This window comes from Leptosomus discolor, chromosome 1 (genome assembly GCF_034619465.1).
Source record: "Leptosomus discolor isolate bLepDis1 chromosome 1, bLepDis1.hap2, whole genome shotgun sequence".
NCBI classification, from domain to species: domain Eukaryota; kingdom Metazoa; phylum Chordata; class Aves; order Leptosomiformes; family Leptosomidae; genus Leptosomus; species Leptosomus discolor.
The window spans coordinates 16,221,050-16,239,933 of NC_141391.1; the positions used below are offsets into that span (position 1 = coordinate 16,221,050).

The window sequence follows — 18,884 nt, forward strand, 5'->3', positions numbered from 1 at the left end:
ACAGGTGTCTGCACCAGATGCTTCCCTAAGCACAATGTGATAAAGGTGATCATTCCTCTCTCAACAGAGAACAATCCTTAAGCACGGTATTTAAAGGAGGATGATAGTGCAGGTAATTAGGAGCCCCATGCCTTACACACAAAGCAATGTTTAAGAGGGTGAAGCTGAGAACCATCTGTCCTTTACACGTGGGCCTATGTTTTATTTGTGAATTCATCATAATGATGGGCAGTTTTCATCACTTCTCAGGCGAGAGCCTACTCAGCCAGAAAATGATTAAGGATTAAATGACCTATCCCTGGTTTTAATAGGTGATACCTTACCAGGAATATCTTGGTCTTGCCCCAGAGTATGTATATAGTGTCTCTTCCTACCTTTGGACTTCCTGTCATGGTAGCTCCTGCCTCGATAATGGTGGCCACTGTCGGTGTACAAATTCTCGAGATCTTCTTGCCAGGAGTCTGGGTTAAAGTATTTGAGTAGATCCTCCACTGTGTCAAACGCAGCAATGGTCTGATCCAGTGCTTCCGCTGTGAGCGTAGGGTCAGTCACTGATGGAGAGGGATAGGATACCCCCTAAGAGTGACATACATCTCAGTGTACTTGGAATAAATTACAGCACTTAAAACAATTGAAAACAGTTACTGAGAAATTTGCCTGATTATTGACTGAAACAGCTACTTTGGGCCATTTTTTGAAGTCTTTAGCTGGGCCAGGCTTTGTTATGTCTGTGTTTTCTTTTTTCAAGGAGAAGAAATACCAAGGAACTCCCAAGCAAATCCCAGATGAGATACAGGGAGTGGAAGCTCTGCCATTGTTGGACTGTCAACACACACACCCGCTCCTCAAAGGGGACGACAGTTTGCACATACAAAAAGATGTAATGGAATTGCCTTTTGAAAACAGAACCGAGGTGCCTTGTAGTGCTGGTGTGGTGCCTTCACAGCTCTGCCAGCTCTGTTGGTAAATCCATAATAGGCAGATCAGAAAGCACAGCAAAGAAAGACAAAGGCAGTAAGTCCACTAGACTGTCTTTCTTTCCCTGGTCAATTTGGACAACAAATTTCCTTTGGTTAAAGACTTGAAAAGATGGCCTTTTATTCCCAGGAATTAATTGTATCATAAAAGACTGGTGAATGCCAATTCTCTCACCCTTTTACCAAAAATACAAGTAACTAAGCACATGAGAAAAAAACACGATATTTGGATCTCAGCAATGTAACAATAAATATTTGGATTAGCAACATAGGGATATCTTCACAATTATATCATAATACCAAATTGTAGTATTATTTCCCACCAGGACGGGCCAAGTACCATTCAGAGTGTATTTGGCTCCCACTGAACTCGTGGCACAACTTGACTCTGATAGAAAGATTGCAGAAATTTCATTTTTACTGGAGAGGACTTTAAACATTTTTAACAATTGATATTTAGAATCACAATATTCACTACCCTGATATCACTTTTTCCCTTGTCCAAGCATAAAGCCTAATAGTATGTGTAAAATATGTGCAAGAAAAACTGTTAATGCAGATCTGTTACTTTCTGAAGAACCACAATCAAAATACCTGATTTAGTACAAGAAGCATAATATAGCACAAGAGTTGTTTGGATTTTGATCTTATAAGTTAAAACACTGCTGGAAAAACCCTAGAAACCCTCTTCTCTCATGAAAACACAGCTTTGAAGTAATGTAGCAGAAATACACCATTTAAAAGCAATGTCTCCCAAAAATATCATTTTTGCCTCATCTCCCAAGTAAATGCATACATTAAACTATTAATCTTTGTGATTAACTTCACTCAGCTGGGTAGTAATGGAAAGGTCAACTCATGCAAGTAAAGTTACTCACTTGTTTGCAAGATTGTGTCCTTCAATGCTTACTAAAATAGTTTTTATATATGTCTTTGTCATATGACAAATCACATATGTCATAATGATAAAACATGTCTTTAACAGTAAGTTATATCAGAAAAAGTAACAATCCTTGCTATTTTATTGTATATGTTTGCTGAAAGTATGGGTGGTCCAAATTATTAAAAACAAGAAAGAGAAGAAATAGAAAACATTACAACAGTGTAGTCAAGAAAGCATAGCTGTGCTTTGCTGCTTATCACCAACAGCACAAGAAGTTTCAGAGGGCTCACTTACGACTGCAATGCCTCTACAATGCAGTGCTGAATAAGACAGTGCAGATGGCTGCAAAAATTCATAACCCACTAAAATGGAAGGCATACTGCAAAGCATCTCTTCTGACTTCTAAGTGTCTTGGAATAGAGACCAACAGAGAGACAGGAGCCCCGGGAGTTGAAAAGTTCATGCCAGCAAAGTGAACACAGCATTGTTATCTAAAACAATGCTGCAGGAGAGACTGTGCTGTGAGCGGGCATCAGGCAGTGTGCTAACGCAGTCTTTGAGGTTACAAAAGCAAAATGCACCCACATGCTACTTGCTCACTGAGGAGAGCTTAGTGGAACTCATGGCTCATCTGCAACTGCAGCTCAACAGAGAAACGTCAATCCCTGACTACCTTTCAAAAGTGAGGGAGATGGTGCAAGGATGCTCAAGAAAAAGCATCACAAAAATCAGGCTATAGGTGTGTGGCTTAGACGATGCAAGAGTTTTTTTCATGTTTTCAACTGTGCATTTAATCACACAACTGCAGGTCAGGCTGTGAATTTGCTGGGCATTTCAAACTCATACAGGCAGCAATGATTCCCCACTCAAGAGATTTGTGTAACCTCGTTCACACACAGTGACAGCCAAGTCAAGAGAAATTATTTCAACAGCTCAGATAACCTACTGGCAGCGACATCATGTGACAGGCCCAAAAGCAACTTCAAAGCTGCCAACCCAACTGCCTCTCTTTTGTCCTGCCAAGAATGAGGAGCTAGCTTTAGAAAAGCTTGTGCTCGTCATAATCTGGCTTCTGAGATCACATCCAAAGAGAGGGCAAGAAGAAGAATGAAAAGCAAGAAGCAATGAAGAGCAAAGATTTTCCGTATTATGCACCTCTTCTATGTTTCTTAAAGCACCAAATGCATTTTTCATTTCATGGGACAGAAAAGTTTCTTTTTTTGTCAGTGCTCTTACCCTTAATTTCTTTTTCCCCCCCTCTTTTCTATTTTCTATCTGTACTGTGAAGCTGACAGGCAGTTCAGTGTGCATCACAGTTGTTGGTCATAACATTACTTCACAAATAATGGAAACTATCTAATAAGAGTGAACTTTGTTTCTTTTTTTTTTTTTTTTCCCCTGGATTTGCCATGCTGGGTTAAGGGTAGAAGTATTTGGTTTAGCTTTCTGAGAAAAAAAAAAAAAAAAAAAAGAGACTCTGTGATATGATGTCAGACTCTCATTCTGAGAGCTGCAATGTACCCAGGTCCTAAAACAAGTCTTTGGGTTGCCTGTGGGTCAAAACTTTCAGATCTGCCATGCTGAGTATTAACAGAACAGTATGTCATGTTGTCGGCAACTGACAGGTCTGAGTTTGTCCTTCTGCCTCTCAGGACCACAGCACAATCCCTGTACCTTTCTATCCTGAAGAATTTGGATGTCCTCAGACTTCTTCTTAGTGTGTTTGGGAAAAATTACTCAATCTCTCTGTTTTATTTTCCCTGAGGATAAGAAAGGGCTAGCAGGTGCAATGCATGCCCAGTGGAAGATGGTATGTTTTATTACATAGGGGATGCCATGGGAAAACCAGTGAAACTGGAGTTCTGCTTCTGGTTTAGCTGTAGGTTGCCATGTGACCTTGGGCATCAGTTTGCTACCTGTAATATTTGTATTGAACTTCCCTACCAGTAACACATTAACAACAAACTTCAGACACAAATAGATGTGAAGGATAAATAAATTACTTTTTTTCAATATGAAAAGAATACTGGATTACTGTTTGGTGTATTGTGCACCTTATGATGTTAAGGAGGATAACTAATATGGCGTTTACCATATACATGATCTCATTTTCATAGTTACCTGATGAGGGAGCCCTAAGCTTACATTTTCAAACATCAGCCTACCATATTTTTAAACAAAATATTCTACCACATAGGGTTTTTTTCCAACCCCATATTAGAATGAAAAATTAATTTATGTCTTTCAGTAAAAGAAGTGTTTTAGCATCTCATGCTTGGCACATCCAGTAGATCCCAGTTCTGCTAACATCGCTACTCAGAACTTTCAGCAGAGTTAGTACAAGGCTATCAATGCATCATATCATTTAGTTTGCAAACTCAAGGGTAAACATAAGTGAGATTGGCTTAACTTCTTCTAATTTTGGCAGTACGGAATTTTGTCTCTACACCGCGCATAGCATGGACACTAATCAGTAGAATTTACCCTTATTTTATTTACTGTTCCTCCTCTGGCAACTCCTGGCAGCTGCTGTAACAAAGGTGCCATCACTAAACCCTCTTCCATGGATGCTCCAAACATTGGTCTCAAGTTGGCTTTGAGCACTTATCCTTGTCTAATGCATTTTAAGAGGAGTTTGCAAGAGCTGTGACATCGTGCTGACCAGCCAGCAGAGTGCACAGAAGAGGACTGCCTGTACTACCAATTCTGATACTACATTACCATTCCCAGCATTTAACTTTACTTGGGAAATGCAAGAGGTGACAGATTTTTGGCCAACGACACAAATCAAATGTAATGAAGAAAAAAATAAAGTTTTATATAGGACGACTTGTTTTCCTTTTTTTTTTTTTTTTTTTTTTTTTCCCCAAGTTGCATTTCACTGATGAATATGGAGACTCAGAATCAGAGAATCAGAGAATGGTTTGGGTTGGAAGCGACTTTAAAGATCAACTAGTTCCAACCCCACTGCCATGGCCAGGGACACCTTCCACGAGACCAGGTTGCTCAAAGCCCTGTCCAGTTTGACCTTGAACACTGCCAGGGAGGGGGCAGCCACAGCTTCTCTGGGCAACCTGCTCCAGTGTCTCACCACCCTCACAGTAAAGAATTTTTTCCTTATATCTAATCTAAATATCCCTCTTTCAGTTTGAAACTGTTACCCCTTGTCCTGTCACTACATGCCCTTGTAAAAGGTCCCTCCCCATCTTTCCTGCAGGCCCCCTTTATGTACTGGAAGGCCGCTATAAGGTCTCCCTGGAGCCTTCTCTTTGCCAGGCTAAACAACCCCAACTCTCTCAGCCTGTCCTCACAGGGGAGGTGCTCCAGCCCCCTGATCATCTTCATGGCCCTCCTCTGGACCCGCTCCAACAGGTCCATGTCTTTCTGAAGCTGCGGGCCCCAAAGCTGGATGCAGCACTGCAGGTGGGGTCTAACCAGAGCAGAGTAGAGGGGGAAAACCACCTCCCTCAACCTGCTGGCCATGGTTCTTTTGATGCAGCCCAGGATGCCATTGGCTTTCTGGGCTGTGAGCACACATTGCTGGCTTGTATTGTTTTCCATCCACTCATTGCTCTCAATCCACTCATTGCCCAGCCTGTATCTGTTCTTGGGATTGCTCTGACTCAGATGCAGGACCTTGCACTTGGCCTTGTTAACTTCATGAGGTTTGCACAGGCCCACCTCCCCTGCCTGTCAAGGTCTCTCTGGATGGCACTTCAGATATAATATTATATTGTGAACAATTAAAAAGAACCTCAGTATGGACAATGAAAAACTAGATCTATTTTCCTGCCAGCCTGTTTTATGTATAGTCCTCTATTTAGGTCAAGCCATACTACAATTGAAAATTGTAAGGAGTTTGTATATCTTGTATTTTCATCTTAGCATGATGAGTTTGAATGCAAGAAATATTTCCCAATGGCTGTCTCCTGTGTTTACAACAGCTAATGGCATATCCTGAATCTTTTCTCCTTCAAAACACAATGGTTGACTCCAGTATGAGTTGGATAAACATTTATTTCATCCTCTGCCAAAGGTGAATTCATAGTTTGTCTGTACAGGTGCCATTTTACTGAGTTGGATTCAAGCCATCCTATCAATCCATCCATCCATGGGCAAAACAGTAACAAATTACTTACTGAGACAGAGCTTGTGACTGACTCCCAGTTGGTTTCTGAGGCTGCATGCTGAAAATCATCCTAAGGGGAAAAACCCACAGGAAAAATCACCATTAAGGCAACGTCCTAAATTAACTGCAGAACCTAAAATATGTCTCAGCATTCAATGTCTGTCACCTTTTTCAACCCTCTTTAGTCTAAGAGGCCCCTGACATGTGTCATTCTTAAATAATGCTACTTCCATTCAAGTTCCTCCCTTTTCATTGTTTATAAACTAGCTCCTCATGAGCTTTCTGGGGCAATAATAGGCACTATTATTATTATTTTCAATATGACATACGCCACTTTGCATAGAAGGATCTAGTCTGATCAAGGCCATTACATTTATCTTCCAACATAAATATTAAACACCACCTCTGTATGTCTACCATCAGACTACTAATGCTGTTCCCCAAACCGATCCATTCTGGAAAGAATGTGGATAGTGCCAAGGTGAAAAGTAGGGTAATCTGATCCATTTGAAATGTAGTCCTAATATGACTGTACTGCTTTCGGTGCTTGTGCTGAACAGAAAAGCCACAGCACATTCACATTAGCAGTGTCATCGCACAAAATCTCTGGGCATTTATGATTAAATTGAGCACACGGATGGGATTCATCTCATTCATCTTTGGACATCTACACAATAAACATCTAAGCCAGCCACTCTTGTTTCCATTTACAGTCAAATAAAACGAGCATTTTAGGGTGCAAATTCTCTGAACTATTACGAAAGCTTAATTTGGGATGACATTGCATCCTAAAAATGCTTTTTTTCTCTCCATTATCTATAAAGGGAGCTTGGGAGGACTAGCTTAGATACAGATGTCAAAACTGTAGATGTTGACATGTGGTCACCTGAATCCCAATCCACTTGTCTGACCAGTAATGGGCAATCATTACTTAAATAATGAAGAAGCCATTTCTTTAATCTTTTGGCAGTTTTACTCATTTCCAGCTGGAATAATTAAACCATGAAATATGGAAAAAAATGCAGCATTACAGAATGGTTATCAAACACACAGATGCAGTGAATAGCTAATGATCAGCATGAATAGGCAGGTAAGGAAAGTGGACTGAAGTGATAGCATACCAGGATTTTAATTTCTAATAACAGAATTTATAATGAAAGGATTTAAAGAAGATAGATCAATGCCTGGGCTCACCATTTTACACTGACACAGTATCTGTTACGCATTTTTAAGTTGGCAACAGAAAGGGAAAATGGAATGGTAGCTGCTCAACTGATGCTCTCTAGACTCAATGCTGCATTGAATCATATATGCATATATTCAATTATTTCTTAGAAATGGAAAGGGAAAATTGATCACATAATCTGCTAATTCATCAATTAAATTCTCCTTTAGTCAAGAAGGAACAGAGCCACTTTCAGATCCAGGCTCAATATACATGTTATTTTAATTCATTTGCTATAGAAAAATATTCAAATATCTTAAAAGTCACAAGATTATTTATTCAATATTGTTACTGTTTCTTCTTCCTTAAAATGTTCCTTTCTCTCAAATCTGAGGCAGCAAAACTGTAGTGATTCCTTCATTACTTAAGATTAGTAGCAGTTAAGAAACCCCATCACACTATAATGTCATTAAGTGACCACTGAAACTGCAGGGCTATGAAAACATTAATATTTATAATGGTCATTTTCTTCTAGGAATACAGAAGCAAAACATCACTGGTGAAATTTTTAATGCAGATTTTTTTTTTTTTATAAACAGTGACAAGATCTCCAAATGCTATGATCAGGTCATAAATAATTCAGGAGCAATGGGCCACCTTGGCTATATTCTCTACACATTTGGTTGCCCAGTTCTTGACAAGCCACAATTTAAAGTATATGAAAATGGATTTGAAAAGCTCATAGATCCTCTGGTAACGGCTGCCAGTTGCAAAACTTGGAAATAATTTCCCCTCTGTCATTAGCTTCCATTTAGCACTTCCAGAAAAAAGCTGCATCGAGTTCTGAGGCATTATTTTAGAACAGGAACAATCTGCCTCATTGAATGTCTGGAGAAGGCTGTAGACAAGGAATAATTTTGTGTTTGAAGTGATGCTCCTCTTGTGTTATCTAATTGTAGATATCAAAACTGTTTCTTTAGTCTACGATTCTTTGAGATGGCTGATGCCAGGGAACCCCTCCAAAACCCTGAGACAGACATGTGTACCACCTGCTTCTTGGATCTCAAACCTGATGACTGCACATTTTGACTCTGTGATTATATTTCATCTGCATAAACTGTTCAGAACTATATGGCTTTGTTCCACCATCACTCAAGGCAGCTGCAGTCATTCTTGGCTTCTCAGAGCTTTCAACCTCTACAGTTTGAAGATTATTTTTATCTATAGCTTCTGCTTGCAGCTATTTCAAGTAATAATATCAAAGTGGTTCTCATCATTACAAAACCCTCTCCTCCTTTCTCACCATTGTCCCTAGCAGAACCTGAAGGACGAATCTATTTTCAGTGCTATCTATTCAATTCATATTACATTGTTTATATGAATTTGCATATGATCATTTGGCTATTGTTTTCTTCATTACTTAAAATGACATTAAAACTTATAGTTAAAACATAAAAAATATTGCACCTTTTTTAACAGAATACTAGAAAAACCAGGATGGTAATAATTTGGCTACATCACTCTGACAACAGTGCTTTTATTTTCATATGTGTGTCATAGTAATATAACAACATCACATCAGAGTTCAGCAAAGCAGCAAAAAAACAGGCAAAGCAACAGGGCTACCAATCACCTTCTGATAGCAGCTACTTTTATCGAAGAAAACCACTTCCATACCTCAACTTCCAAAATTACACTTCAGCAAGACAAATCTTGAGTCAGTTCTTAGAGTTAAATATGTATGGACATTGATATATTGCTCTTGGCTCTATTTCAGACAAGGATAAGCTACTCTCTCCTTTGCAGACTGACTTTGTCTATTGTCTGTCTCCCACCACTGATCTCCAATAAGTGTCAAGAAGTCACGAGGAATACTCTTTGTTTCAGCTAGGGATTTCACAAGTGGAGATCATGAGGTAAAACCACTGCTATCAAGGATATCTGAGACTGCAGAGCCAGATAGCGCTGGTTGCTGAGGAAGATGGTTTGCAGCCTGAGGATCCATGACCTGCAGCAGCACAAGCTCTGCCAGGCTCAAGCCATGGGATTTGGCAGGGTCAGCAGGAACAGGAAGGCATCAGGAAGACACCAGGGATCAGGCTAGGAAGCTTGCCAGTTTGAGAAGCACGTTGTCCATGACTCACTTTGCTGTACCACAAATACGGCAAAACATGAGAGTCCTCCCAGCCATTTTGAATTACTGCTTCAAATTAAAAGCAAGAAGCACTTTCTGACTTTTTCATGATTTTTCATTTCTCTACTTACTGCATGGCAGTCTACTGTCATCTTGGTGCTTGACATCTACAAGGCATGGTCCCTGGGATCAGCAATAACCACCACAGGATGTGCACCACATACCAGCATCTCTCTCCAGTGAAAAGAAGCAGCCCCATATCTCTATAAGCTCTGCTCTAAACTCTTTCTCCTAACCTGCAGATCTCTGGGGTGATTGGATTAGGTTTGGTAGAAGATTGTTTGTCTGCCAAAACAACTATAAACTATGGCTAATAAAAGCTGAGCTGATGCTCTCCGCTTCAGGGAGTGAGAAACATTCACGGAAGAGTTGTGGTTAAGAGCCCAAACAGCATCCTAAACTGATGTTTAGGGTCTACTGGTTTAATAAGGTCCTCTCCTGAAGGAGCAATCTTCTTTACTGTGACCTTGTCATGGGAGTGGAAGAGAAGTAAGGGGGGAAAGGTAAAAATGCAGGCACCCTCTTGGGGCAAGTAAACATGAGAAAGAGGAAGAAAGAAACAAAGGAAAAATTAATACAGAGAAGTTGAAAGTGTCGGGCTCTGTCTGGGTCACCTCGTTTCTGGTACTTAGATGCCATAGCTATAAACCATATAAAAGAGAAGCAGTTTCTAGAAATTTGCAGAAGAACAGGGCTAAGGGATGTACTGAGGCACAAAGCAGATTCTGCAAAACCAAATCAGAGGTGAACTGGGGCATGTTCAAAGAGATTCAGTACAAAAACAAGAAGTAGGGAATGTAAGAATTGGGGACTGGGATAGTGGAAGATCTGTAAGGAAAACCTAGGGTAAATTACAATTTGAAGAAAAACTGATGAAATTATCCCAACATTTAAATTAATAAAAGGAAACTCAATAATAGCTATTTTTGAACAATAGTCAACATCCATCTATTGCATTCAGAGCTGTTTGCAGACAGGCAGCTGATAAGCAGATAAACTTGTAGTTAGTAATAATAAATTATAATAGTCTGGAAACAAGGTCTTTCTTTTTTTCCCTGCAACAAGCAACAGTACCAATATTTTCTCTGATCATTGAATTTATAGATATTACATTTTATATACAAAGTGACAGGCATTTTAAGTAAATAAACCCCAAACTCAGAACACACTGTGTAACAGGAACAGTGTTAGGTAACAGGCAAAAGAAAAGTCATAGTTCCATTCAAAAAATTGCTGTGATAAATACTCGTTTGTACACCTCCACTGATTAATTGTAATTTCTTATGTAGCATTTTAGTACACTCCAATTTCTAGTCTTAAAGATAAATAAAAGCATAGAGATGTACACTTTGAATTATCTTTTTCTTTTACCAAGCTTTCAATCCACCACATTGCTACATTTCATTTTCAAATCAGAATGACATTTATTACCACTTCCTCTAAGGATGCTAAAAGATAAGCATTTTCCTACAGCAGGCTATTCACTAGGAAGTGAGAGTCTGTGTTCTTCTTACCTACAGTAATGGCCAAACCACTGCTCTGTTCAGTTCTGGTGACCAGGCTTTAAAATAAAATGCTGAATTTAGAAAGCATGCAAGAATGATGTTCGCAATCTTGAAATCATGCCTTGCAATAAAACACTAAATGGAGGCCAGTGTCTTTCAAGAAGAGGTAACTTAACCTTGTCTCTCCAGGTAATAATCTGTAGTTAGCTACAAGCTCTTTTATCTAGCAGTGCAAGCATTTAACAGAATCAGGTGGCTGTAATCTGAAGGCAGTAATATTCAAACTGGAAGTATGAACAAATTTTGCCACTGATGGCAACTATTACTGGAAAAGATAAGAAATGAACAAATAACTTTAACCATATTGGATTTTCTTTTCTATTTTTTTTTTTTTTGGTGTAGTCCCATAAAGGCAGGCTATCCATGACACCACTATTTTAAAATAAGTAACAAAAGGTCAGTCAGCCACCAAAGTGTGTGATCTCAAATGTGATGGGATGATTCTTGCCCTTTAAAAAAAGACATAAATTGAATTTCTGAAGCCCAGTTGCCACTACATATCAGTAGTTACAACCTTATCGGTAATGACTAAATTAGTACTAGTGCAAAATGACATCTAAAATCACTCCTGATTTGTTCTGACACATTTACTAGCTATAACTGAGTGGGAAGCACAAGATACTTAAAATTTCAAAAGTTTAAGGCTGTAATAATGATTTAGGTTAACTGCAGTTTGAAACATTTATTTATGAAAAGTTGAAGTAAAACTGAAGCAGAAAAATATATTTAATAACAGTTATGCTTGGTCAATGCTTCTCTTCATCATTCACCTAGTTTTGGAATTAGGCATTGCTGGGTCCGTATTGCAAGAGTGCCCAAGACATTGACACTTAAATTATCTCTCTAAAAGGTCAGATAACACTTGCTCAAACGAGATGATAGCTATGCCTTTGAAAAAACAGATGTCATCTAAACTACACTGCCCATAAGCACCACATTTGATGCACATACTCACAAAAGAGTGCACAGGACTTCACTGCCATGCTGTGCAAATTGTGCATTATCTTTAATTTTTCTGTTTATCAGAGGCTTGTCCTTATATCCCCATGTACAAGGAATTTCATTTGCTAATAGCTGCTCTGGTGCATGATGCAGTTAAGCAATTGTAAACAAAATACAAACCAACTAACGTTCATTCTAAATACTCTGCAATCCCTCCTTTATCATTTTTACCTCAATGGCAAATTTTACTTCTGCAATTAAACAGCGGGACACAAAACTCGAAGGGCTCTTCCAGGTCATCACTTCCAAAACCCTCAGACTGGTTGGCTGTTTCCAAGCTAAAATTATCTTTATTGCACTTATGTAAGTGCCAGCTTTGTCCTTTTCTTCCTCTCCCGAGTTTGCTTCCTGCAGGACTTCTGAAGAGATGCTATATCTCCTCTCAGCATTTGTTTTATTACATTAAGCAACCAAGTTGTCTTGGCCCTCAGCACGAAATGTCCTCTTTTCCTCTGACTGTCCTATAGCTGTTCCCTGAACACAGTCCAAGAAAGATGTGGTTGCTTCATAGTATGGGGATCAAAACTGTACAAAGTATTCCAGAAAAGATGCAACTACCACCTCATTGGTCCTATGCCTAGTACACCAAGAAATTTTCTTCTCCCCTCTTTGCTAAACAGTGAGATGCCATTTAACAGCAAATGTTTTTGTTATTAATCTCTACATGAGTGACCTCTTTGCTCTTTTTGGGCTGTTGCATTTCACTGCAAATCAGTTCTCCAGTGCTCAAGGTCACCCAGTTCTCCTCTCCAATACTCTGATTTTGCCATTCATGGGCAATGCACTTCAGCATTGCGTGTGCTGCAAAAGCTATTAAAATACTACTCTGACAGGTTGTGCTCTGGTCCCTAAAAAAACCCCCAAAATAAAACCAATCATAAGACCAACCCTTTAGAAACTCCCATTAGAGAGCTCTCCGTGGCTGGATAGTCCCTTTTGCATTACAGTAGACTGTCTCCCCTTTGACAGCCTCCTGGCTCTTTTATTAATTGCCATCTCCTCCAGCATAAGTGATTGTTCCCTGCGTGGCACTGGGTGAGATGCTCCTCTGAAGTCCAATTAGATTTGCTATACAGCATTTCCTTCCTCTCCAGACTATCCTTCAGTCTGGCATGAGCTCCTTTGAGAGAGAGACATGGAGTTTTTTTTCTAGTTTCGTGTATTTTAACCACCTTTTCTGCTGACAAGTGCCCCGTATGCTTCTAGGTCACACTAATGAGCATGCAGTTGCCCCGGCCACTCTCCTGCCATGGATGTTAAAGACTGCCACTGCATTCACCATTTCCATGTGAGGCTTGGCTCACCTTATCACTATCCAGGGATGCAAGCCAGGTGTGGTAAGCTAAGACTGCGTCTGCTCTCTGCTCCCTTTACATTACTATTGTATAGAAAGGGAGACTTGCTTTCAGCATTGACTTTTCATGCCTCATAGTCTGCAGTGCCCACCTCTTGGCAGTGACAGTGGAGGGTGCTGAAGGCAACTGAGTTCCTTGCTCACCTTGGTTCAGTGTCTAAGCACATGTGGGCCATGGTGCTGGCACATTTTTCACATGTGATGCCTCATGCCGGCTCTGCCAGGGCGGTGGGAAGTGGACATCAAGAGGGGTCCTGGTCAGCATGATGCTGCACATTCAAATGGTGGCAGGGAGCTACCAGGTGGAGAAGAGCTTGGGAGGAGTGACCTTAGGAGCCAAAAACCTGCTCCCAGGTCAGAGTCCAGTGCCCTTGAGAGGACTTCAGTGAACTTCTGCCATGCTGACTGACAGGCTTTTGGAAGCAGCCTCCCTGGTAATAGGAGAATCTGCCCTGAGCAAAATGAAAAAGCTGACACTTCACTTGCCTGGCAGTGTCCAGGTGGGCAAAAAAGTCTCTCAGAGTTAACAGAAGGCAGTGACAGCTGGTTACTTCAGGTCCTCCTTCTTGGTGTGACTTTCACCAAAAAGGAATGTACTGAGAGGCCCCAGTACTAGGGGTAGAAGGAATAATATTAATAAAAAAAAAAAAAAAATAGGAGTTAGCTGTTAATTTTCTGTCTTATTTCCACTTCAGCTTCTACCTATTTTTATAGATTTAAGCACACTCTATAATCAGTGGAAAATAATCATTAACAAATACAGCCTAGTTTCATTTAATATTCCAAGTTTTCCGTTGTTCTATTAGGAGGATCTGCTAAGTGCTCTGATATGCACGCTCACATTTCAGATGTGATTTGGGAGAAACATGGGAGGAATAATAATAATAATGAAAAACTCTAATGGAGCTAAGCAAATTTAATTCCAAAGCTGAGGACACAATGTAAAAAGGTACCAGTAAGGGACATTAGCTGTCCCAGCAGCAGTCCCAGCCTATTGATTTTTTGTGAAAGATCCATTTGTTTTTTAGCTCTCTCCCAGAGGATGCTGTTTAATTCCGCAGTAAGCATGCAGCAGGAGCATGTGTTATGTTTCACAGATAATGTAAAGCAAAACAATTTGTTCACCCTCCTGTTTTGACTAGAAGGCATTGTGTTTTCTGGGACAACAAAAAAGGACTGCTATGCAAACTTTCTAAGATAATAACAATAATAAAAATAGCAAGAATACATAATCTCTGAAGAATACAAGAACCATTTTCTCTTAGCTTTTCCAGGTTTTTGATGGGATCAAAAGCAACTGATTTGTTGCAAACAGCACAAGATAGTGCTTATAGGGAATTTCTTTTAACTTGAGTTTCATCAAGGAAAAGAAAACTATTCAGACTGGACTTCTGGCCCCACATCTATTCTTAAAAAATGCCATTGCTATTAAAGCTAAATATGAGTACCTTAGGAACAGTCACATTTCTCATTTCTCTTATGCATTATTCTTACAAATACCAATTATAAGTAACACTATGAATGGACACTAGGTAAAAAGAAAACGCCATACATTTGCCACAGTTTTTTAAACAATCTGACAAACCATGTTCTTAGTTTTGGGATCAGTTTACCAAAAGCCAGCCTGGGAAATCCTCTAAACAACAAACTGAGACCATGATTTCAGGACCAGGAACGTGTGTACTGGGTCAGAATTAGTGTGTGGCATATTTTATTTAAATTCGGATGAAATACAAGCATAACCAAATAGACTAAGTATGGCTGTAGAAATATAACAGGCTAAATATTTTTCAAGCAATTAAAATCAAGAGGAACAGTTTATTTCTATTTTATACTGATGACCTGGAAAAAGTCATAGAAGTTGAAGCAGAAAAAAAAAAATAAAGGTGGGGAAAAAAAAAAGTTATAAACACTATTTAATACAAAGAAATATGCTGGGACTACCAGAGGTCAGAAGCACAGGCAGGAAAGAAAAACAAGCTTTCATTTAGAAGAATGTAAATGGAGAAAAAGGTACAAGCCATAAACTCTATTTGATGGCACACATGGACTCAGAAAGAAACTTGTGTCAAGAACATGGGCCGGGCAAAGAAGAAAAACATGAAACTAACCTGCAATGTGACATGGTGGCACAGCATGCAGGTGACTTACACCTGCACTCCCCATAGCAAGGGCATACCACATCACCACAAATCACCACCTCCCAGTGACCACAGGCAGAGGTGGGTCCTGTCCTCACTGGTGGGTGTGTGTGAACATCTGCATCTCTTCACCACCTTCCCGTGGGTGCAGGACAGGGTTGTGCTCAGAAGACAGCAAGGTCTGTGGGTGCAAGTGGCTTCTCTGGAAACCTAAGACAGGTATTCTCCAGCCAACAGGCACAGACGGTTAGTCTTAACCTACCCGAGTGTGATATCAGTAGGTAGGTAGCTTCATAACCCACCTATGAAGATGCCAAGGTGGCACCAAATCCATGCCATCCTTGTCTTGTAGTGCTGGTCTGAGCAGGCCAGGTTTTTAGGCTGTCCACCTCCATTAGCAATGCAGGCATGTGGGGAGAAAACACGGGGAGAACACTCTTGCACCCTTCGGCAGAAAAACTTTGCTCTGTGGTTCAAAAACTCTGAGTCTTTCCTGAACACCAGGCATCATTTTTAATGTACAAAATGTTGAGTTTTTACTGCTGGTTTTAATACAGCCCTCCTGGCCAATCTGTCCATCTTTGTTCAGGATGACAAACCCTCCTGGACAGCCACTGCACCACCAGAAGAGCAGCAGCTGTGCAATCCTCCAGATTTCAGCTGCTGTCATCACAAGCATTTTCTCTGCTTTTAATCTATTTCTTAATGCACCTGGAAAATGTACCTGAACCAGCACTGAACTCACAATACCAGTGCACAAAGTTGCTGCTAAGGTGGGAAAGAAGAGTGTTTACTTTCACACATTTCTGATGGAGATAAATTACATATACAGGGAGCAGAGTGCCCTATTTACTGCTGCCTTATACTATCTGTCCTGACAGCGCTTTTTTTTTTTCTTCCCTTCAGAGCTTAATAATACCAATTTTTCTGTATAAACTCATGTGTATGCCTAAAAGGGGTGGAAGGCCTGAATAATAATATGACTGATACATCCAGGCTCTTCCCTAACCATGAGCATAAGATAAGCACATAAGACCTTGTGTTCATTGTGCCTGCCTAGAGGACAGGTGGCTCAGAGCTAATATGGACATGTAGCACAATGCACATTTTGAAATAAGGACCTAATTTCCAGTCAGGTGCAAAAGTTTCACCTCATCTGTAAAAACAACAATTGCTTTCTGTTTGGTTTAGGTAGCCGTACCCACACAGTATTCCCAATTTCTGTTCACTTCTAGAGAGAGCAAAGTTTTCAGCAGCCTATTTCCATCACTAGCAGCCTCTTTAGCATGCAACACAAACCACATGGAGCAGTCAGACTACCTGTCCTTACAGTGTTCAGGTTCTTCTAAGCATTTTTTTATTTCAAGTTTATTGGCCAGACCTTAGTGTGTCACAAATTTTTGTGTCCCAAAGGTGTTTGTTCTACCCAGCTGTACAGCAGTTGAAAAATTAGCCTCATTCTTTCTAGGCAGTTTTCCCAAGTTTAAGTTTGTTTGTTCTTTTTATTTTTTTTTTTTTCTCAAAGACAAGATTCTTTTTTTAAATTACCCATAAGTCTGCAAACATTGAACCCCAGGGCTCACAGATGCCGTTAACTCTGTCACTCATGGTGCTGTCAAGCAGTGACAAGAAAATGAAAGAAGAGACTGACCTCCATGTAAGAACTTTTGGGCTACATCTATATTAGTAAATAAAATGAGGTAGAGATTGATCAGATATGGTATGACTCATGTCCTAGGACATAACTATTGCAAAACAGAGTGGCCACAACAAACCGCATATTGGAAAAAGCCCGAGGCCCGTGCTGGCCCCAGACTAGCCGTGCTAAAAATGTGAGAGTGGAAACAATCTTGTGCCTACGCTTTGGCTCACATCCAGCCTGTTTAATAGTCTTTGCTGACAATTTGGGATACACAGACTTCTTTATTAGAGGGTCTGATCTGGCAAGAGCTTGTATTTATGTATCATTATATGACTGATGGTTGGACAACAATGATGCCTAGAATCAAGAATACGCAATGAGACAACATGGTGCCTAATTCCTACAGTCTGAGAGAAACTTTCATTACCGAATATTTTTTACCACACATCACCTAAGAAATACATCAGGACACAAATACTGATTGAAAGGAAGCATTTTTATAGCTGCCAAGATCAGAAGTATTATTAAAAGGCTTCTGCAGATTAAGAAAAGAAGGGGACCTGGAAAATAAGTTTTGTCTGCCACAAAACACCAACTTGTACAATTAACTTTCTCCAAACAAAAACTATTAAAATGAAAAAAAAAAACCTGTTTTCAAGGGTCACATAAAAATTGGATGTTACTTGATTCTGCTTAAAATGATCTGACAACAAGATACACAAATCCCACAGATCTAAAAATTATTTTTAGCTTCCAGTGCTGCAGATGAGTTGCAAAATCTGACCCTGTGTAGTTACAGGCTCAGACCTCCTCTAATTAAGCACTGACTGGTCATCAAACTGACAATCGAGGAAAACAGAACTGCATTTTTCTTGATATTACAAGAGATAGGAAATAAGATCTATCCTATTTTTGGCATGGCATGTATGTTCAAAATCAGTTCAGCATGAAGAGAAACGTGCATTGAAAAATAGAGGGGGTTGTAGGCAGAGGTAACAAGCCAGGCACTGGGTTTGAGGAGGTGTTCAGCTCAGTAGCACAAAGCTCAACTCGAGGCTGGGGCTTATTTTCTGTAACAGTGTCATTTGGCCAAAAATTTTCTAGTAAGATTTATCCTACCAAGTCTGAAGTGACAGAAACCCTGCAACTAATAAAAGATGTGTGTGTGAATATGTGAGTGTAAGGGAAAAACTGAAACACTCTGTGACATACCTGTCATTGGTGTTATTATGAAGACATGCACGGACTTTATGGAGTGCTTTATCAAGAAGGTTGTAAATTTAATAAAGATGTACGGATAGAAAACACAAATCAGATTTATACAGTGCCATGCCTGTCTTTGGAAATGTGGTATAAGGCATGAAGGTCATTGGAGCTAGAAGCAATGTGCTGAGCAAAGAACAATGCCAGCCTGCAAGCACATCAGCTTCTCCAGCATGGAGAAAGGACCTTCTCTGGTGACCTGTGCCTGGAACTGCAGAGACAGAATAAGACTAAGAATTGTTAAAGGAAGTGTAGGGATCCCAAGAGCTCCAGTTACGATGCAGCTGCAGGAGAAGGGGAGGGATGAGAAGAGCTACTAGTCTTCTCTCACTCACCAAACCTGTTGCAAGTGGTTTGGTGTGGTCCAGAGCCAATTTTTGCTGTTCCATCTTCCTGGTTCAGAATCTGGGTATGCTGTTCTCCATTTTGTAATCATACAATTTCTTAAACAGGAGAGGACCTCAGGTAAGTCTGGCAGGCACAGAAAAAGCAAGCATCCAAATAAAAAAGCGTAGCAGACAAGCCCCTTTGTTCATCAGTCTCAGTTTGGCTGCTGGCACAGTATCTCA

General features: G+C 40.0%; 1 protein-coding gene across 2 annotated transcripts in view; it reads right to left on the reverse strand.

The window, feature by feature from the left end:
* The window catches only part of PDGFD (platelet derived growth factor D), a 143,372-nt gene that overhangs the window by 23,997 nt on the left and 100,491 nt on the right, over positions 1 to 18,884 (reverse strand). For both annotated transcript variants that reach the window (XM_086481764.1, XM_086481763.1), the window contains 2 exons: positions 6,000 to 6,059; positions 375 to 576 (listed from right to left, as the gene is read on the reverse strand). In XM_086481764.1, the coding sequence (XP_086337890.1) occupies positions 375 to 576; positions 6,000 to 6,059 (262 nt within the window). The remainder of the gene's footprint in view (positions 1 to 374; positions 577 to 5,999; positions 6,060 to 18,884) is intronic.